Here is a 17,975-nt window from a genome sequence, read left to right as displayed (position 1 = left end):
GCCAGATATGATGTGATGGAAAAAATCAAAGACAGTATCTGCTAAGAAAGGCTATTGCTGCATTCTACATCCATTTAAACATGAGGAAAACATTAACCGCTCATTCAAAAAAATTTATTTTTTAATTTTTAGAATGAAAGTATCTTTTCATTTCCAGCTGAACACCACAGAAATCAGTGCCTTGCAATACAGAGTTTTTGCTTGCTGCAAGACAAAAATCCTCTAGTCACCAAAAGTTGTAATGGTTCCGTTTGCCTGACAAATGGAAGACACGAGAGAATAAGTCTGCATCCAGATCTGTTGTTGTCTGCCTATTTAGAAGCTTACTGTACCTCTTGACTATTTCTGTATCGAGTCCCAAATATAACGGTCCAACCCCAGGAACCATTATCCATGTTTTTAGGTAAAGATTAAGGATTTTACAAAGACTGATCCACATGTTGTAGAAGTGCCTCATTGAAAAATCTTTTTCCTTCTCTGGCAAAAGTGTTTTCTTTCCTGAATACATTTTGCATTAAGAACATAGAACAGCATGCCTATAAATATTTAACATTTGCATATGCTTTTCTGGAGGCACAGACTTCACGGTCAGAAAGGACCATTTTGGCCATGTGTGCAATAGTATAAAGATTTCAACCTACAACATGCTTTTTAGAAAGAGATGACGTCTTGGCATAGACATTGCAATAAGATTCATCTTGTCTCTAAATAAGCCGCCATAATGCCTGTTACTCTCATTGTTGAAAAACCTCAGCCACACTTCTCATCTGAATTTGTCTGGCCAGTTTCCTTTTCTGAAATCTCCATCTGTCACTGATATATCAAAGATAACGTCGTAATAGGAGCCCTATTTAAAATCGTTGACAAGACGACTGAACGAGAGATAATCACAAATACTAACATTGCTTCTGACAACAAGCTATGCTTCCCCTCCCCCCTCCTTTTTTTCTTTTTTTTTTTTTCATGGTAGTAGTAGAAAGAGTTTACTTTGAAGGAATCAGGAACAGGACAAATCCAGAATTAAGTTTTCAATAGAGACCTATTTAAGAGTTGTTACCACTGTCCCACAATTAATGTTTGCAGAGAAGTTTAGAGTACAAGAGCAACTTTAAGATGAAGAATTATATGCAAGTGAAAATATTAGTGCCAAAGGAAGAAAATTAATTGGACAAACATGTAAAAAGACACTGTGGATCAGTCATGCTTTTCAAGAAGTCCTTGTTAGCATGCTCCATAACTTTATTTTTAAGGTTCTGAAGGAAAAAAGTCCACAAGCCTGAAGGACTTCCCACAGCCCGTCTGCTCTCCATAATAAATACTCAAGTGGTGCATGCAGCATAAAAGAACAAAGTAAAAAGCTCCATAGGAAAGCTGACACTTGAAATTCAAACTACCAAAGTAATAAATTAAGTGTTTATGCTTGTGTGTGAGGCAGAGTATAATGTTCTCCAATAGCTTCAATGGGCCTTGTGTAAACAAAGAACAGAACAACTGGCCACAACTTTCAGCTTTCTAGTGCAAGGGGAAAAAAGTCTCCAATCAAGAAAAAAAAAAAATTCAGGGCCTGAAGACATTGGCTTATTCAGATTTAAATAAGTGAGCAGAAATGATTTGATGTCCCTCAGATGTCTGCTCAGCTTTTCTGCCAGAGGTTGCTGCCCTGCAAGGGTGACTGCATGCAAAGCTGCTCCTGAATTACCGCACTCTACTGCCCAGTGTATCTGAGGTAAACAAATCACTGGTTTGGGTTATCACCATATGCTGAACTGTGAACTGCAGTGAACAGCAAGGCATGCAGACCTTTTCAGCTGTCTGCGCTTAAGAGCTACCAGCCTGAAATCAGAACTTCCATATTTGCCTCCTGTAATACAGAAACACAGAAAAGTCAAGAAATGAGCAGGAACAAGTGCTTCTTAGCTGCTGCTCCCACTGCATGCGCTTACACTTCACTGTCCCCACAATACAGCTAATAGATTTTGGGTTTTCAAGCATACTCAATTCCACTTCTCTCTCTCAATCTGATTTTCCAATACGGTTCACAGATGTCAGAACAGTTGCAAACTACAGGGATTACTATGGATTAGTAGATCTCCCACGCCTGAAAGAGAAGTGTTTAGAGCCATCACACTTCATAGTGGAAAGGTATTCCCCAAACAGTCTCCTTGTAGCTCCTCTGCAGGTGTAGCACTTTCCTTTGAGAGACGAGCATGTTGTCAGCCTGAAAACTGGTACAACCCCCAAACAGATCATAGAATCATAGAATAGTTTGGGTTGGAAGGGACCTTTAAAGGTCATCTAGTCCAACCCGCCTGCAATGAGCAGGGACATCTTCAACTAAATCAGGCTGCTCAGAGCCCTGTCCAACCTGACCTTGAATGTTTCCAGGGATGGGGCATCTACCACCTCTTTGGGCAACTTGTTCCCATGTTTTACCACCCTCATTGTAAAAAATTTTTTCTTTATATCTAATCTAAATCTACCCTCTTTTAGTTTAAAACCATTACGCCTTGTCCTATCACAACAGGCCCCTTATCTAGCAAAGTGTGCCCACAGTCCTAGCACAGGTTAGAATTTTGTCCTAAAATTCAGGCAAATCTCCTCAGCATGAGATCAAAATATTGTCTAAAATATAAGCACTGCTTGCTCTCCATCCCATCCAACCTCCACCATCCCCCGCATTACAAAAGCTGAGTCAGCAGATCAGGACACCGGCTCTGTCTCAGGGCATGGTCTCATGCATAGGCATAGACTAAATTGTGAAGAGAGAGGATGAGGCTACTACACCATCAGCCATTGGCAGATACTAGAGGGCAGTCACCTTGTCAACCTGCAGCACCAAATTTGCAACTGCTTACCAGTCAGCCACCTCTGCTTAAGTCACAGTTCATCATGGTTTAAGGTGACGGGAACCGTGGCTGGGCCAGCTGTTGGTTCAACGGAGGCGGCTATGACCTGACCCGGCAGGCAGCTGGCAGTACCAATATTCAAATACTAAAAAAATGCAGCAACCGACTTTGTCAAAGAATATCTGTATATGACTTGCAATTTATTAGCAGCAGGTGATGCAGCACACTCGCCAAAGTTATATGGACGAGAGCTCTAGGTAAGGTCACAAAAGCCAGGCAGCTGAGGGATTACAGGCTGAGGGTATGCTCTGCTCTGGCAGCAGGCTCCCTTCCCACCCAAGTGGTTCTTCTGAAAAACCCAAGCCTTTTCCTGTAGTTCTGTTTATATTACACCATCCCCAATATACACAACCAACTAAATTATATGTACTTAGCTAACTTCCACCCTCAGATTTGGATCACAGCTTTCTTCTGCCCAGTATTTTCTTCCCTAGAATGACAATAGGGCAGATACAATAAAGAGGTGTTACCAGTCTTTGTTCAAACACTCTTTGTTCAGTATTTCAGCTATTTAACTCCCTGCTTGGAGTTCCTGTTTTCCCACTGAGGGGGGGAAGGGAAGGCCATCTATGGTGGCTTTTTGTTTAAAAAGTCTGTGTGCAGTCAGAGATATTTAGTACATTTTCCCTCCAAAGCATGGTATTACTAGTTTCAAATCAAAGAGGGGAAAATTAAGATCAAAAAGGGAAAATTCTTTAGAGGACTAAAAAAAAATCTAACTACAAAAGTAGTATTTTGCAGGTACCCCTTTCTTCAAGCTACCAACTATTCCTATATCAAAATGCTCAAATCCACACACACTGAACACTCAGCTCGCTATCATGAGCCGTGCACAAACAGAGAGGTATGTAATGTAACCTCCTACTGCCGACAATATTACAGGTCTTAACAAGTAAAACCAAGAAAGCAGAAAGGAATTAGGCCACTGAAAGACACCACTAGCTGGGAGCTTTGCTAGTTCACACAAAGGGAAAAGGAAGAACACAGCATGCATAGAGATTTGCCTTTGATACAGGAGAAGGCATATGTCATTTGATAATCCAGTGATAAGGCATGAAAGCCATAGCACACACTCATTTGTTGGACTGAAGAAACATTTTTAGATTGACATTTGTGATGTTGAGCTGTTTTGACATCTAGGATTTAATAGTATCATGAGGTTACAGTGATGCGGATGTAACAAAACAACTAATGCTTCACCACGAAGTAAGATACCTACTTGTACTGTGGGATACATGACTATAGGGGGCTTTAAAAAAATACGTATATTAGACATTTGGGTTATAAAAGGGCATGTCTGAGGAATGCATCTGCACAGCTTCCCCTTTTATCATCTATCAGCTACTCTGTTCAAGCCAAAGAAATGGCACGTATCACACAGGCAAACAAACTGGTAGCACATTGGGGGGAATCTTGGTAACAAGTAGGTTTGCCTTTAAATGCCTTTAATTTTCCCGAAATCAGTTTTAACAGAGTAGGTCGACAGGAAAAAAAAAGGTAAAAAGTGTTAATTATGTTCCTCCTAATCTCAGTCTAATTTGACAGCAAGTACTCCACACAGGGGTATCCGAGAGGAAAGGTCTTAAGGGAGGTGATCTCTTTTATTAGACTAATTCATAGAGCTGGCAAATGAAACAAATGGGGAAGGCTTCTGAGCATACAGCACTGAAAGGAAGGAACAACAGAGCCGCCCTTTTACCAAATGCTAACAAGTGGGTAGGAAACGACTATCGGAAAGGAGCTGCTGATCTTTAGGAGCCCAACAAACAATATAAGCGCTGATTAGCATGTGTGTTAGGTAGGCTTTCATGTTCTTTTTATTTCATGTGCAGATATGTCGGGATGACTGAAGTCGATGGGACATTTGCAACAGGTTTTAACAGCAACAAGAACTGATTCATTATAACCTTTTCTTCGTAACAATACCGTCTGTGTACATTAGAGCTTAGTCTGATTTTGTTCCCATCAACTCATCTGGACTCTATTTGCACCTCTCCTCAGGGTCGTCATCTTGTTTGTGTACATTGCCTATGTAATCTTACAGAAACAACAACCACCACAAGTCAAAATTATGTGTTCTTTTAAAATGTGCTTCTCCACCCTTTTTTTAAACCGACACCTAAATTGAAGAGGCATTTTCAAACAAAGCTCAGTTTTTAAAGTGAAAATTACTTCAGATGTGGGTTTGTTTGAGTTCGGGGCTTTTTTGAGGCTAGCATTGCACTGTTCAGCTTAATAAGAAAGTAAAAATTAGATGTAACCAAGCTTAGAGAATTCCATTTCATTTATTGCTGTGTACTCTGTTTAATTTTAACTTGACTTGGTGAAACACTTTCTAAGAGACCCCATCTCACCTTTAACACATTATCTTGACTTGCTTACTTCAGGCAAACATTTCCTAGATAGTCTTCTGTTACTGGACAAAGAGAATGTCAAGTTCTTTATATAAGTGTCTGGTCATATTTCATGATTGCCAAAGTCTAGAAAGAAATCCCAAGTTTGAACAAAATGTTTGGAAACATTTTTTTTTTATTTTTTCTTCTCCTGGCTAAGGAATTTTACCCTTTTTGCTAAGATAAACAGGGAAAATCCTTTAAATACACCGAATGGAACAATGAAGATGTAACTAGTAACATAAGAAGTTGTTTATCATTATTCCACTCTTGGTAAGTCTCATCATTCCATTATAGTTCTATAGAACCTGTGTAATATGTTCAAACTGGTTTTAGACATCTTCAGATGGAGGTCATAATTCAAAATGAAAACACACCACAAGAGAACCCATCTCTTCAAGTACGTCATTACTTTCCTCTTGCACGCTGCCTTTTAAAGTCATCTCATTAATGCAAGAATCTGCTCAAAACAGTAAAATAAGGATTGTGATTTTCCAAAACTAAATATAGTAGTTTCTCAATTACAACTATCTTTCTGTCCAGTAGGCATTTTATATGGCATCCAGACTCTGACATTAGCCACACTCCTATGCCTTTAGAGAAGAAAAAAGAACACCAATACTGTATTCATTTGTACTGTGCTGTATCTTAGTAATACCACAGGGAAGGAGAAATATTTTCATCTTGGAGGTCAAGCAGCAATCCACAATAGTAAATAACTTTTAATTGTATTGCACAGTTCAATGAATATGGCTTATGTACACGGCAAGGCTTCAAAATATAAATCAGAAATCCCAACAGAGATCCTGCTTTACTATGTATCCTGAATTTCTCATATTGAAGAACTTTTCAGCCGCCTTCTAAAATCTTTCATTGAGGTCATCACAAGATAGTGGTAGGTCTGACAAAAAACAAGTCTGTCCAACCTGGTCTATGCCTATGGCTCAGCAAAAAGCATGTTTATTTAAAAGAAAGCACCTGCCACAATGCAAGAACCAAACATGTCACAATATTCACCAATAACCTCCTAAATCACTGTATCACTCTAAGCATTTCTAATATTCCTCTAAAATACTACAGTATTTTTCCACAGTTTTGTCCACCTGAAGCTTTATGAAACCATTAAAGATGGATGTCTCATACTGAGCAGAGCCTGTTCTTTCAGTTGCCTCACACCTCCTTCTCATAAGACCCCATTTTGCCAAATTCTTATTCTTCTATGTTGATTATCTGTGTCAAGCCTGAAGAAGAGCAGTCTGGATGAAGATCACGCAAAACAGGCCTTCAGCAAGTTCCCCTGAGCTGCTGGGCAAGGAAGGCTTGAAGGAATGAAGGGACAAAAAAAAAAAAAGAAAAAAAGCCACAACTAAAAGAGCTGGAAGGATACGACGTGCAACAAGCAGAAAAGTGCACATGAGAGAGACAGGCACAAACATATGTTGAAATACTTTCCATTAAGTATGCAACAATGCTGGAAATAAAGTTCTTCATACATCTTAATTCTATCATTAGTTAAGTATACATTACAGTATAGTCTGTAATTACATGACCATGTACTTTCGCCTTCTCCACAACACCACCTGCGTGCAGTAACAGAAGGGAGAGCCTTCTTCGGAAGGAATGCCTTCCACTATTTTTCTTTCTCCTTGTTTACTTGTGTGGCCTGCAGACTTGTTCCCAGAGAGCAACTCAGGGCTTTGTATCCACATGGGCTCTTTAAAAATACTTTGTTATCTGAATTATCTCACAGGTCATTAGTAAACTATTAAACACATCTCTGTGAGATAAAGAAGTATGGTATCCCAATTTTACAGACAGTGCACTAGAATTAAGATCCAAAGTACTTCTTGCCAAATTTCACTGGAAAACTCTTTTTTCCCCCACAGCACTTAACATGGACTGCATTTTGCCTCTTCAGAACATAGCTCCTACTGACTTCAGCTACAACTGCGAATAATCATTTCTTGTGCATCTCAGACCCAAAGTCAGGGATCTAGAAAACAAGGAGAAAAGCGAGCACACTGAAATGCCAGGCTTACTTGCCCTATTGAGCATCCCATAGGAACACTGCAGTGCAAGCAGAAAATAAAAATCAGATTTTCCAAGGAAGCAATTAGCCAGGAGACCATCCCTTCTCTTTGAATGATCCCTTTCCTTATTCATGACGTCTTCCTGCAGTGCTGTATGCACAATATCCCAGTAACTCCCAGAAAAACCCTCCTGTGCAGTGACCGTGACAGAAGTTTCTTGATAAAAATAACATGATTGCGCAGGTTTTGACCGGATTCCAGTGTCTGCGCACAATCCAATACCAAACCAACACTGCCAGGGTGAACATCAATTCTGGCGCTTCTTAATTTCCAAGACCTTCAGCTATAATAATATTTTTTAATTGTTTTATATGTGCCTATACACATGCAAGCTCTTTGAAACAGCATATGATGTTACTGGCAGCGAGGTACATCATGGTTTAGAAATTAAACTAAAACCAAATCAGTGCAGGTGCTGTCATTTTTGGGTGTTTTTTTTCCCTCAAAGGATTGAATAAAAGCACCACCCTCCCCAGCACGTATCATAGTTGTGGTCTGAGCCTGTAGAGGACAATTGCACATTTGTTTATGCTTTCCAATCTACAGCAGTACTAGCAGGCATCCAACCATGGATTCACCCTCCCCTCACCTGACCCTTGTCAGTCTGCCCTACACCACCTGTCTCCGGTTGGAGACAACCAAGGCTGATTTTATTAGTTGAAGTGTCATTTTAAAGATACACTGCAGGCTTTTTTTGCCAGTTCCCCTGTCCCCCGATGCTTAATTCCTGCCTGCCACTCTGTGTCTCCATTTTTAAATTTCTCCTGTGGTTCCCCATACTCCTCCCAAAACTGTGCTGCCATGTTCAGCTATTACCTGTTGCAGGAGCTGCAGCCTTGGGAATAGCACTACTGTTGAATGAAGAGAACAGATGCTAAAATACATATTAAAGGGACTCTTTCATGTAATCACTATACACACATACAAAGGAACAAAAAAGGGGACGCTGTTAGTGGCTGTACAGCTTCCAGGCTAAATAAATGGAGTCTGTGCAAAACAGTGTCACCTTTAATATATTTAAATCCATGCCTGGACATAGCAGTCACATTTAAAGCTGATGATACAAACCAGTCTTGTTTTCAGGTATGAAGCAGAGGTTCTTGACATGCTTCCTTTCAAGTTGTGCACATCAGGCCATCAGCTAAACACAAGCAACAATTACCCGAGTATGATCAGAGAAGCTGCTTTGCCCACATAGCCTCTTTCCAGTCCTACCTAGCATTTTTCAATGTATTTATTCTTTGTAACTAGATTATGATATATCCAAAGACTGACAACATCTTGCTGATTACTACCATACTTACTTAGTTCACCTCAGTTCTACAAAATCTGACTTTAGCGCATCTCATATTGGACCAGAAACATTGTGGCTGCTCAGAACAAACTGTTGGGACAGCTCCCCTCTAATACCAATTTGTTGAAATTCGTTTTGTTTTACTTTGAAGATTTTTGTCTCAACAAACTTGTGGTTGCACCAGCCTCATCTGCACACCCATACCTTGCAGAAACAAACTGCAAACAGTCAATGTTGTGCTCTAACTGGGCAAAAATGCAGTCACACCCAGGACTGATCCAAGGCTGTGTAGTGAAGTGATCTGGCAAAGCCTGGATCCAGTATTAATAAATGTGGAACCAAGACCCCAGCCTCTTTCAGTTCACTGACATAAGCTTAACACCAAGCCTTCCTTGGACCAGACCCAGCTCCCACTCAGAGCAGTGACTTGATTCTTTCCTTACTCACTCCCTCCTTCGCTGGAGTTTTACCAGTCTTATACCTGAGCTGCTCCTTTTAGAGGCAAGGTGAATCAGTGCCAGCAGCTTTCACGGAAACTGGCTCAGGCCACATAAGCAGAACTACCTTGCCAAAGGTCTGATGGACACTAAAATCTATTTGCTGTTTGACCCTAGAAAAGAGGGCTTGGTCCTCTCTGCAAGGACACGCTTTCTATTGCTTTCCTGGAATTGAAATGGGAACAAGTGCAGAAATATCACACTGTTACAATACATACTTTATCCAAAAGAAAAACAAAGCTAAAAAAGTACATACACACACACACATATATATATATAAAAAAAAGCAGAACCATTAGAAACTGACTATATGCCACTATTATTCCCAGGAGAGAACAGGAAAGAACAGCAGGCTGAATGAGAAGGCACTCACCAAACAAGGGCAGCACATTATAATTCCTGCTATGCTTCCCATTCAGAAGGGCTCAGAGTCCCTAAGAGAATTTTTCTGTGGTTTTGAGAATTCAGTTTTTAAGAAGAATCCTTGAGCCACCGCTGCTCTAACCCTGCCTGTTGCTGCTACGCAGTCAGTGCAGGACATAGGACAGAGCAGACACATCCGCAGGCTCCGCAGGTATGCAGCAGCGCTCCCAGCATCCTAGGGCAGGGAGCAAAAGGCATCTGCTCTTGCTGTAGAAGCAGCATTTCGTTAATGGTTAAGACTGAGTCAGAAACTTGTGGGCCATTTATGATTTTGTAAGAGTCCTCTGTGTGACTCAGTCAAGAAACCTTTTTGTCTTCATCCTTTCCCTACTCGCATTCTTATTAAGCTGCCAGCAAATATACCTCTTCACCATATGTGGCAAGGAAAACTTTTTTAGATAGCCATACACTACTTTAAGATGTCTAATTTGAGGTTTTAACAGTGTGTAATAAATCATTCCAAGGAGAAGGCAGGAATCCCAGTGCAGAAAGAGGGAAAAAAGAATATAACATGAGGGGAGGAAAAAAAAAAAAAAACAACCCACAACAATCACAGAGAAAAGAGAGACAGGCACATCCAGGATTTGTATTCATTTTAGGACAAAACACAGCATCAAGTATGCCCATCATTTTCTGTATCTGGCAATACCACTGTCTTCACAGGCAACTCGGTTCCCATAGTACAATTACCCAAGGATGTGGAACTTGGTGGGGAAGGCAGGGGCGGAAAACGTCTTCCATAGCTTCCATGAAGATTTTTATTGGACCGGCTAGCATAACTGGAAAAAGGCAGTTTTCAGGAATGCAGTCCCAATCCCTTTCCAACTGTATCATCAACCTTTGCCCTCAGACCACGATGGTTTTAGCCTCAGCACCCATCCTCATGAGTCACACACCCAGCCACAGCACCATGCTAAAGCTGAACGCCTAGGAAGCGGTACCTATTCCATTCAGAATAATGGGAGGACTGCACATTTCACCAACATACAGACACAGGCTACTGGAGGCCACAAAAGATTATTTAAGACTAGCTTTGGGTTGCATAAGAATTTTTGTAGGTACAAAAGAAAGAAATTGTTTTCTAGAGTTTGGGAGGGGTGAGGGAGAAGGAATTGTATTCTATTCACTATCCACCCAAGAACAAAGTTGATGTTTAACTATGTCTTTAAAGCATTCTTCTCATGAAGACATAATGACATTTCATACATATTCTAACTTAACCCTGAGGTATTGAGAATATTTTGCATTTTTGACCTTTTGTAAAATATCAACATTCAGTTTGAGAGGCATTTTCACCCTCTTACCATGTCAGTCCTACTACTGTTTCTATCTGCACTTGGAGCACATTCCAGACAACACTTTCCAAACCTTCTATTTTCTTATGCCCCCCCATATTGGATTTGCGTGGCAAGGTTTTGGTAGCAGGGTGGACTACAGGGCTAGCTTCTGTGAGAAGCTACTAGAAGCTTCCCCTATGTCCAACAGAGCCAATGCCAGCTGGCTTCCAAGATGGACACACCACTGGCCCAGGCCAAGCCAATTAGCAATGGTGGTAGCACCTCTGAGATAACATATTTAAGAAGGAGAAAAAAAAAAAGGGACACAAAAACTGCAGCTGGAGTGAGAATACGTGAGAGGAACAACTCTGCAGACACCAAGGTCAGTGAAGAAGGAGGGGAGGAGGTGCTCCAGGCACCAGAGCAGAGATTCCCCTGCAGCCCATGGTGAAGACCATGGTGAGGCAGGCTGTGACCCTGCAGCCCATGGAGGTCCATGGTGGAGCAGATATCCACCTGCAGCCTGGGGAGGACCCCATACCAGAGCAGGTGGATGTGCCTGAAGGAGGCTGTGATCCTGCGGGAAGCCCACCCTGGAGCAGGCTCCTGGCAGGACCTGTGGACCCATGGAGAGAGAGGAGCCCACGCTGGAGCAGGTTTGCTGGCAGGACTTGTGACCCCGTGGGGGACCCACACTAGAGCAGTCTGCTCCTGAAGGACTGCACCCTGTGGAAGGGACCCATGTTGGAGCAGTTCGTGAAGAACTGTAGCCCATGGGAAGGACCCACGCTGGAGAATTTCATGGAGGACTGTCTACCATGGGAGGGACCCCATGCTGGAGCAGGGGAAGAGTGTGAGGAGTCCGCCCCTGAAGAGGAAGGAGCGGCAGAGACAACGTGAGATGAACTGACTGCAACCCCCATTCCCCATCCCCCTGTACCACTCGGGGGGAGGATGTAGAGAAAATCAGGAGTGAAGTTGAGCCCAGGAAGAAGGGAGGGGTGGGGAAAGGTGTTTTAAGATTTAGTTTTTATTTCTCATTTTCCTACTCTGATTTGACTGGTAATAAATTAAACTGATTTTCCCCGAGTCAAGCCTGTTTTGCCCATGACAGCAATTGCTGAGTGACCTCTCATTGTCGTTATCTTGACGCACAAGCTTTTCGTTATGTTTTCTCTCCCCTGTCCAGTTGAGAAGGGGAGTGATAGAGCGGCTTTGGTTGGCACTGGGCATCCAGCCAGGGTCAGTCCACCACACCCCCTAACAGATCTCTCTTCCCAAGGAAACACCCTGATCTTGACCAGGAAACCAAAGACCTTTAAGGAAACAGAACTTTAAACAATAATATGATCCTAGAGGAAGATGGAAATTGTATAGATGTGTGTATATCCACTACACTAAGGACAGTTACACTAAAGGTCAGTGATGGAACAGCAGCACCTAAAAAAGGGAGAACAGAAACCTGCCTTCAGTGAGAGTTTTGTCTGGTTAAGACCAAAGGAGAGAGCTTAGACTTTATATTGTGCATTTTCTTATTCATGCACAGGAAGACAAAGCTACTGGATGAAGTGACTGACTAGTACAGGATACTTCTTTTCACTCAGTAATTCAGAGTGAACTGTTTTAAGACCATGCTTATGTACACCTCCTCTAGGCAAAGCACTTGTTCAACACATCAGAAGGTGCCTCAGTGTTGTCAGCTACATGCAGGCAGACATGCTATGACTGGAGTAAAAAATGCATTATAAGAAGGAAAAAAAAAAACAAACCACAAATACAAACCAGAAAAAAATCTCTACAGTTCCTGATAGAAGAGAAAGTCTTAGAATCATAGAATCACAGAATGCTTTGGGTTGGAAGGTGCCTTTAGAGATCATCAATTAAAGTTTACACCATCATAAGCTTTCACTTGCAGCAGCAGCATAACAACCTTCCAAACCTTTCCAAGCTATGTAGTATGTGTTTTTGTTAAGGAGAAATAGCATTACAAGCCTTAAAATTAGTAGGGCAAGTTTTACGGGAGACTGTATCTAGCAACATACTGGTGTGAAGCAACAATCTGAAGGAATCAATGTCATTCTGCTAGAAAGTAAATATTTTTATAACTACATCCATAGTAACCACAAAACTCTCCACTTCTGCAGAGTGATCCATAATGCTTGACTTCAGAAGCTGATTTAAAGGTCTGAGAAGGTACCACTAGCCATCATTTATCCTGGCCATAAAATTCCCAGGAAGACAAATATATAGACTTTCTGGGCCATCATTGTACAGGAAAGAAACACTCAAAAGACATCTCTGGAAATTGCTGTACTTGCTTCTTTTAAAAATATAAATCCTCCTTGGGGGGTGCGCTACACTATAAGAATAAGTATCAATTATCTTCTGCAGGATATATTTTTACTGCAGTGTCAACTCAGGTGATCAACATCTGAATTAAAGACTTTATGTAACACCACTTACGTCTTATATATTATTTTCCACCAACAGCTCTCAGTGTGCCTTACAAAGATTTGTGTCCATATTCCATGAATGGAGAAGTCATTCAGAGAACTTAGAGAGTTGCAGATAAATTCATTGTCAGTAGTCACTGGCCAACTGAGGCCAGTGAATCCAAGTCTCCCGAGTCAGAAGCCTCTACCCTGTTCAGCAAGCATCATTACTTCTGTATACAAGTAATTTGGATAAGCTCCCACACACCAAAGCTGTGTTTTATGCCAGTTCCCAAAGACCTCTCCCAGAAATCCAGTGGCATTTTCTATTTTGCTCTTTGCACTGAAATAAACTGACCTCAGTTCTTTCCCAGTAAGTGACAGGAAACCCTGCACGCTCTCTGGTCATGGAGGCAGATGTAGAAGGCAATGGAAATCTGTCAGCACCAGGTAATTCAGCCTATACTTCAGGCAGTTCTGTGTTCTTTCATACCAGATGCGTGCAGTGCTAGACCAAATGGCATTACAAAATTAAGCTGAACCAGGTTTGGGTACATGACTCCATTACAGCTGAATAGGCACAGTCAACCTCATCCCAGATTTAAACTTGCTTTAAAGCAGCTGAGTAAAGGACAATAATACCTGATCCATCATAAAACTTGTCTTTATAAAGCTAACTCATTTTGAACAAATCGGAAACAGCAGACTGAGTTAATAGCAGACCAGCGTTTTGCAGCATTGCAAAGAATCTCTTAGTAGGAACCGTTAAGCTGAATTTACTGTGCCATTAAACCACAGCCTCAGTGCAGAAGCAGGCTAGTTACCAGCACATGCGGAAATCCATGCAGCAGTTAAGTCATCTTCACAGTATCCAAATTAGGGAGGTAAGAGCAAAACCTGATCAAGATCCTTCATATAAGGGACTGAAAGATCTAAATTCTGTGGTAACTTTGCACTTTTCCATTCTCTTTGGTTAAAGAATAACACAGATTTGCCCTTTGCCTATACAGAGAAGATAGCTCTAGTTTCAGAGCCAGGAGTCACAGACTGCACTCCTCTTGCTGCATGCATGTCACTGACTGACAGCGGCAATAATCAAATATTTATGCAGCCCCACAGTGCAAACTCTCAGAACATTTAGCACAGTTGTTTAACACCCCTAGCTTAGCTTTAACATAGTATCCTAACGAACACACAGTCTGGCAGATGAGTAGCTGCAGTTGTAACAGATATTACGAAAACCAGTCCTCTTTCCCATCCGTCTTGCAGGTGTCTCCAGAGCAGGGGCAGCATAAGCAAAAGTATGCTCTTACCACAGCTGCTGCACTTCAGAGCTTGGTGCTTAGACTGAAAAGGATCTATCAGGCTGCAAACTCCTGAGACTGAAATACAGACACACATAAGAGTTCGTCCCATTTACAGGTTTGCAAATCCTTAGCAGAAGGATTGTGCTGTGAGCTGGGAGGGATCAGTACTCAGGGTCAGAAACATCCTGAAGAGCCAATCTGTGCAGGCAAGCCACAACTTTCATATATATAGGATGATGAGAGCAGGCAGGAACTGACTGGTTTAGGGTACACAACTCTATTACTGCTGAATATGCACAGCCCATTTTGAAATAGAGATCTTGTGTAAAGCTGGTCATGCTCTCTTAAAGCACATTTTCTCTCAGAAAAAAAAAGAACATACAGAACTGGTAGAAAAGGTTTGACCAAAACCCAGTGCCAAACGTATACACGCACACACACACAAACTCATTTATTTGATTTTAATAACTGGTTTTATTTCAGTTAATTCCATATCAAGTTATTCACCAATATGTTTTTTCTTTTCCTTTAATTTCACAGAAGAACAGCTACTCTACCTGCTTTAAAATAAGTGGGGTTAAGAACCAGAAGTATTTCCTCAAGGGCAGTATCTAGCAATACTCTACTTCTGCAGGTCCTACCTTATTGCTTTCAACTTTGTATTAAAAATTCTCTCAAATACATCAACACAAACCACCTCCTTTGAGTTGGCCAGGAACTGCACATCTTCACACTGTTGATCAATAAAAATACATACGTGGAAGCCTGTAGTGCAGACACAACTCTACGCTAGCCTACAAAGTCAGGTAGCATTGAGGTTCTTTCTGAAGCTGGTAAATGTGTTCTCAAGTACTTATGAAACTTAAACCAAAGCTGGCTCTACATGTCAATATTAATGGACTCAAGCGTCTCAAAACGGTTGCTGAAGAATCATTTTATATTTATTCCAGGACTCAGGAATGGCTGATAGGAAACAAAGTGCCCCTAAAAACCATCATCACTCTGTTTAGAAAGGTAAGCTACACAAATATCATCACCTGTCAACACAAACTAGAAAGCACACTTCCAACAAAGAGTAAGCAAGAGACTGTCCATGCCCTGTGGCCATGTAGCTCAATGTAAGTGCAGCTGATGCAGTGTTCGTAGTCAGGCTGAATATATAACATTCCAGCAGGGCTTGGGAGAAGCCTTGGGCACCTCTCTAACAATCTACAGTGGGATCACTCTTCAGATAAAGTACACGAAAGGTTCGTAATTCTGTTGTAATTAGTAACTGAAGAAGAGTGGAAAAGAAAGCAGCTTTTCTTTCAAAAACTAAGACTTCTTTATTCGCAGATCTACCACAACTTTGACAGTGAAGCATCCCCTGTATTTAACAACCGAAACAAGCCTACAATCACCTGCCTACTAAAGATTGCCAAAATTCCCAACCATGCCGGCACACAAGGTACCAGCTGGCAGCAGGCTCTGACTTCACATCCTCACCGCTACTTGCCCACATGGCAGCTGGCATCTTGTAACGCGCATCCTCTCTCCGACTGACGGCACCGTTCCTGCCAGAGGCCCTACACTGCACGTCAGCCCGAAGCTTCGCTTGGTTATTTTAACTTTGAAGTCAGCAAAGCCAACAGTCATTCCACTGCTCTGGTGAAGCGCAATGTTTTCAAGCCTTGGAAATTAATCTGGTCAGATAAGTTAATCCTTCAAGCGCCATCAAAGCAAAAACATCACACAGGAAACTGAAAAAATTAGTTGGGGCAACCAGCTCTTTTAAGTTCCTTAACTATTAATAGCGTAGATGAGCAGACTTAAAAGAAACGCATTATTTTTGAGCGGAGATGCTGAGTATCTATTGCTTAACACACTGGGAGCAGGCAGGCCTGCAGAGACATCTCAGCGCTGCGTTGTTCGCTGCCTACCGCTAAGGCAAGTGGCTAAACCCCACGTTGCCTGGCCATCTGTACGTTCATTTACAGCTTAGAAAGGACCGGCAAAAAGTAAAATCACTCCCCAAACCCAAAAGGCGTTAGTTCCTATCCCGCTCTGCACAGGTGTAGCTAATCACTAAGCATAAGGAAATGTTTTTTATTGACCTGCAAAACGAAGATAAGTTGCCTCCTCAACTCTCACGTCACGGTTACCGGTGCGCTATCAAGTACGAAGCGTATACAACCGATGCCGTTAAAAGAAAAGCCTCCAAAAATCAGTTCCCGATCTGCCAAAGCTCATTTTTTTCCGCTACGAGAGGCGATGATTCCGCAAACGCTGCCGGAGACCAGAACAGCCTGCACGTGCCCTGCAGCAGCCTCGCGTTTGTCGGTGGTTTCGAGGCGGGAGCGCTGTGCCCCCCCCGGTAAAGCCGCCCTTGTTTCCAAGCCGTCCCCTCCCTCCGCTTCACCTGCCCGCTCCGAAGCCGCATCAGGTGCTGAACTGAGGGGAAAGAGCCCAACCTCCAAACCACGGCGGGAACTCTCCGCAGCGCTGCCCCGAAAACCCGCTGAGCGCCCTGTGCCGGGCCGGCGCTCCCCCCCCCCGCCCCTCCGCGCACCCCCCGGCCCGGCTCCTCCATGGCCGCCGCCCGCCCCGGGCTCACTCACGATCTCGGTCACCATGAGGAGCCCGGGCAGGGTCCGCAGGAACTCCCTGTCGTAGGCGAGGGTGCTGGAGCTGGCCGACAGGTTGGCGGTGAAGGAGCTGCTGGTGGTGGTGACCGTGTGGGAGCGAGAGCGCGGCGGTTGCTCCTGAGGCGGCGGCACCGGCGGCTCCATCGTCGGCGCCGCGGGGCTGCCCCTGCGCCTCCCGGCCGGCCCCGACCCGGCGGCGGGGCGGAGGCAGGGCCGGCTGCCGCCTGACGGGCGGCGGGAAAGGCGCCGCCGCCGCACCGCTTTGTGTGGCCCCGGCGCCGCGGGCAGCCCCTCGCCTCAGCGCGGCGGGGAGGCTGCTGGGCGCCCGGCCCCGGGCGGAGAGGCGGGTCCGGTGGGGTGCCGCCCGCCCGGGGGGCCGCCCAGCCCTCCCGGAGCTGCCCCAGGGCGGGAGCGGGGCAGCCGCCTCAGGGGGCGGGAGGCTGCCCGCTGCGGGGGGTGCTGGGGACCGGCCGCCAAGGCCGGCATAGAATCATAGAATCGTTTAGGTTGGAAAAGACCTTTAAGGTCATCCAGTCCAACCATTAACCTACACTACCAAGTCCACACTAAACCAATCAAGGGCGGACTAGACTAAACCATGTCCCAAAGTGCCACATCTACCCGTTTTTTGAACGCTTCCAGGGATGGTGACTCCACCACCTCTCTGGGCAGCCTGTTCCAATGCTTGACCACCCTTTCCGTAAAGAAATTTTTCCTAATATCCAATCTAAA

At 43.4% G+C, this 17,975-nt stretch overlaps 1 protein-coding gene across 1 annotated transcript in view; it reads right to left on the bottom strand.

Moving 5' to 3' along the window:
• Positions 1-17,387, bottom strand: part of CMTM8 (CKLF like MARVEL transmembrane domain containing 8) — a 36,063-nt gene extending 18,676 nt beyond the window's left edge. Inside the window, exon 1 of the mRNA XM_075706367.1 lies at positions 17,217-17,387. Coding sequence (XP_075562482.1) covers positions 17,217-17,387 — 171 coding nt within the window. The remainder of the gene's footprint in view (positions 1-17,216) is intronic.
• Positions 17,388-17,975: the final 588 nt, after the last annotated feature.

Source organism: Pelecanus crispus, chromosome 2 (assembly GCF_030463565.1).
Source record: "Pelecanus crispus isolate bPelCri1 chromosome 2, bPelCri1.pri, whole genome shotgun sequence".
Taxonomy (NCBI): Eukaryota; Metazoa; Chordata; class Aves; order Pelecaniformes; family Pelecanidae; genus Pelecanus; species Pelecanus crispus.
This window is presented reverse-complemented; position numbering and strand designations above follow the sequence as displayed.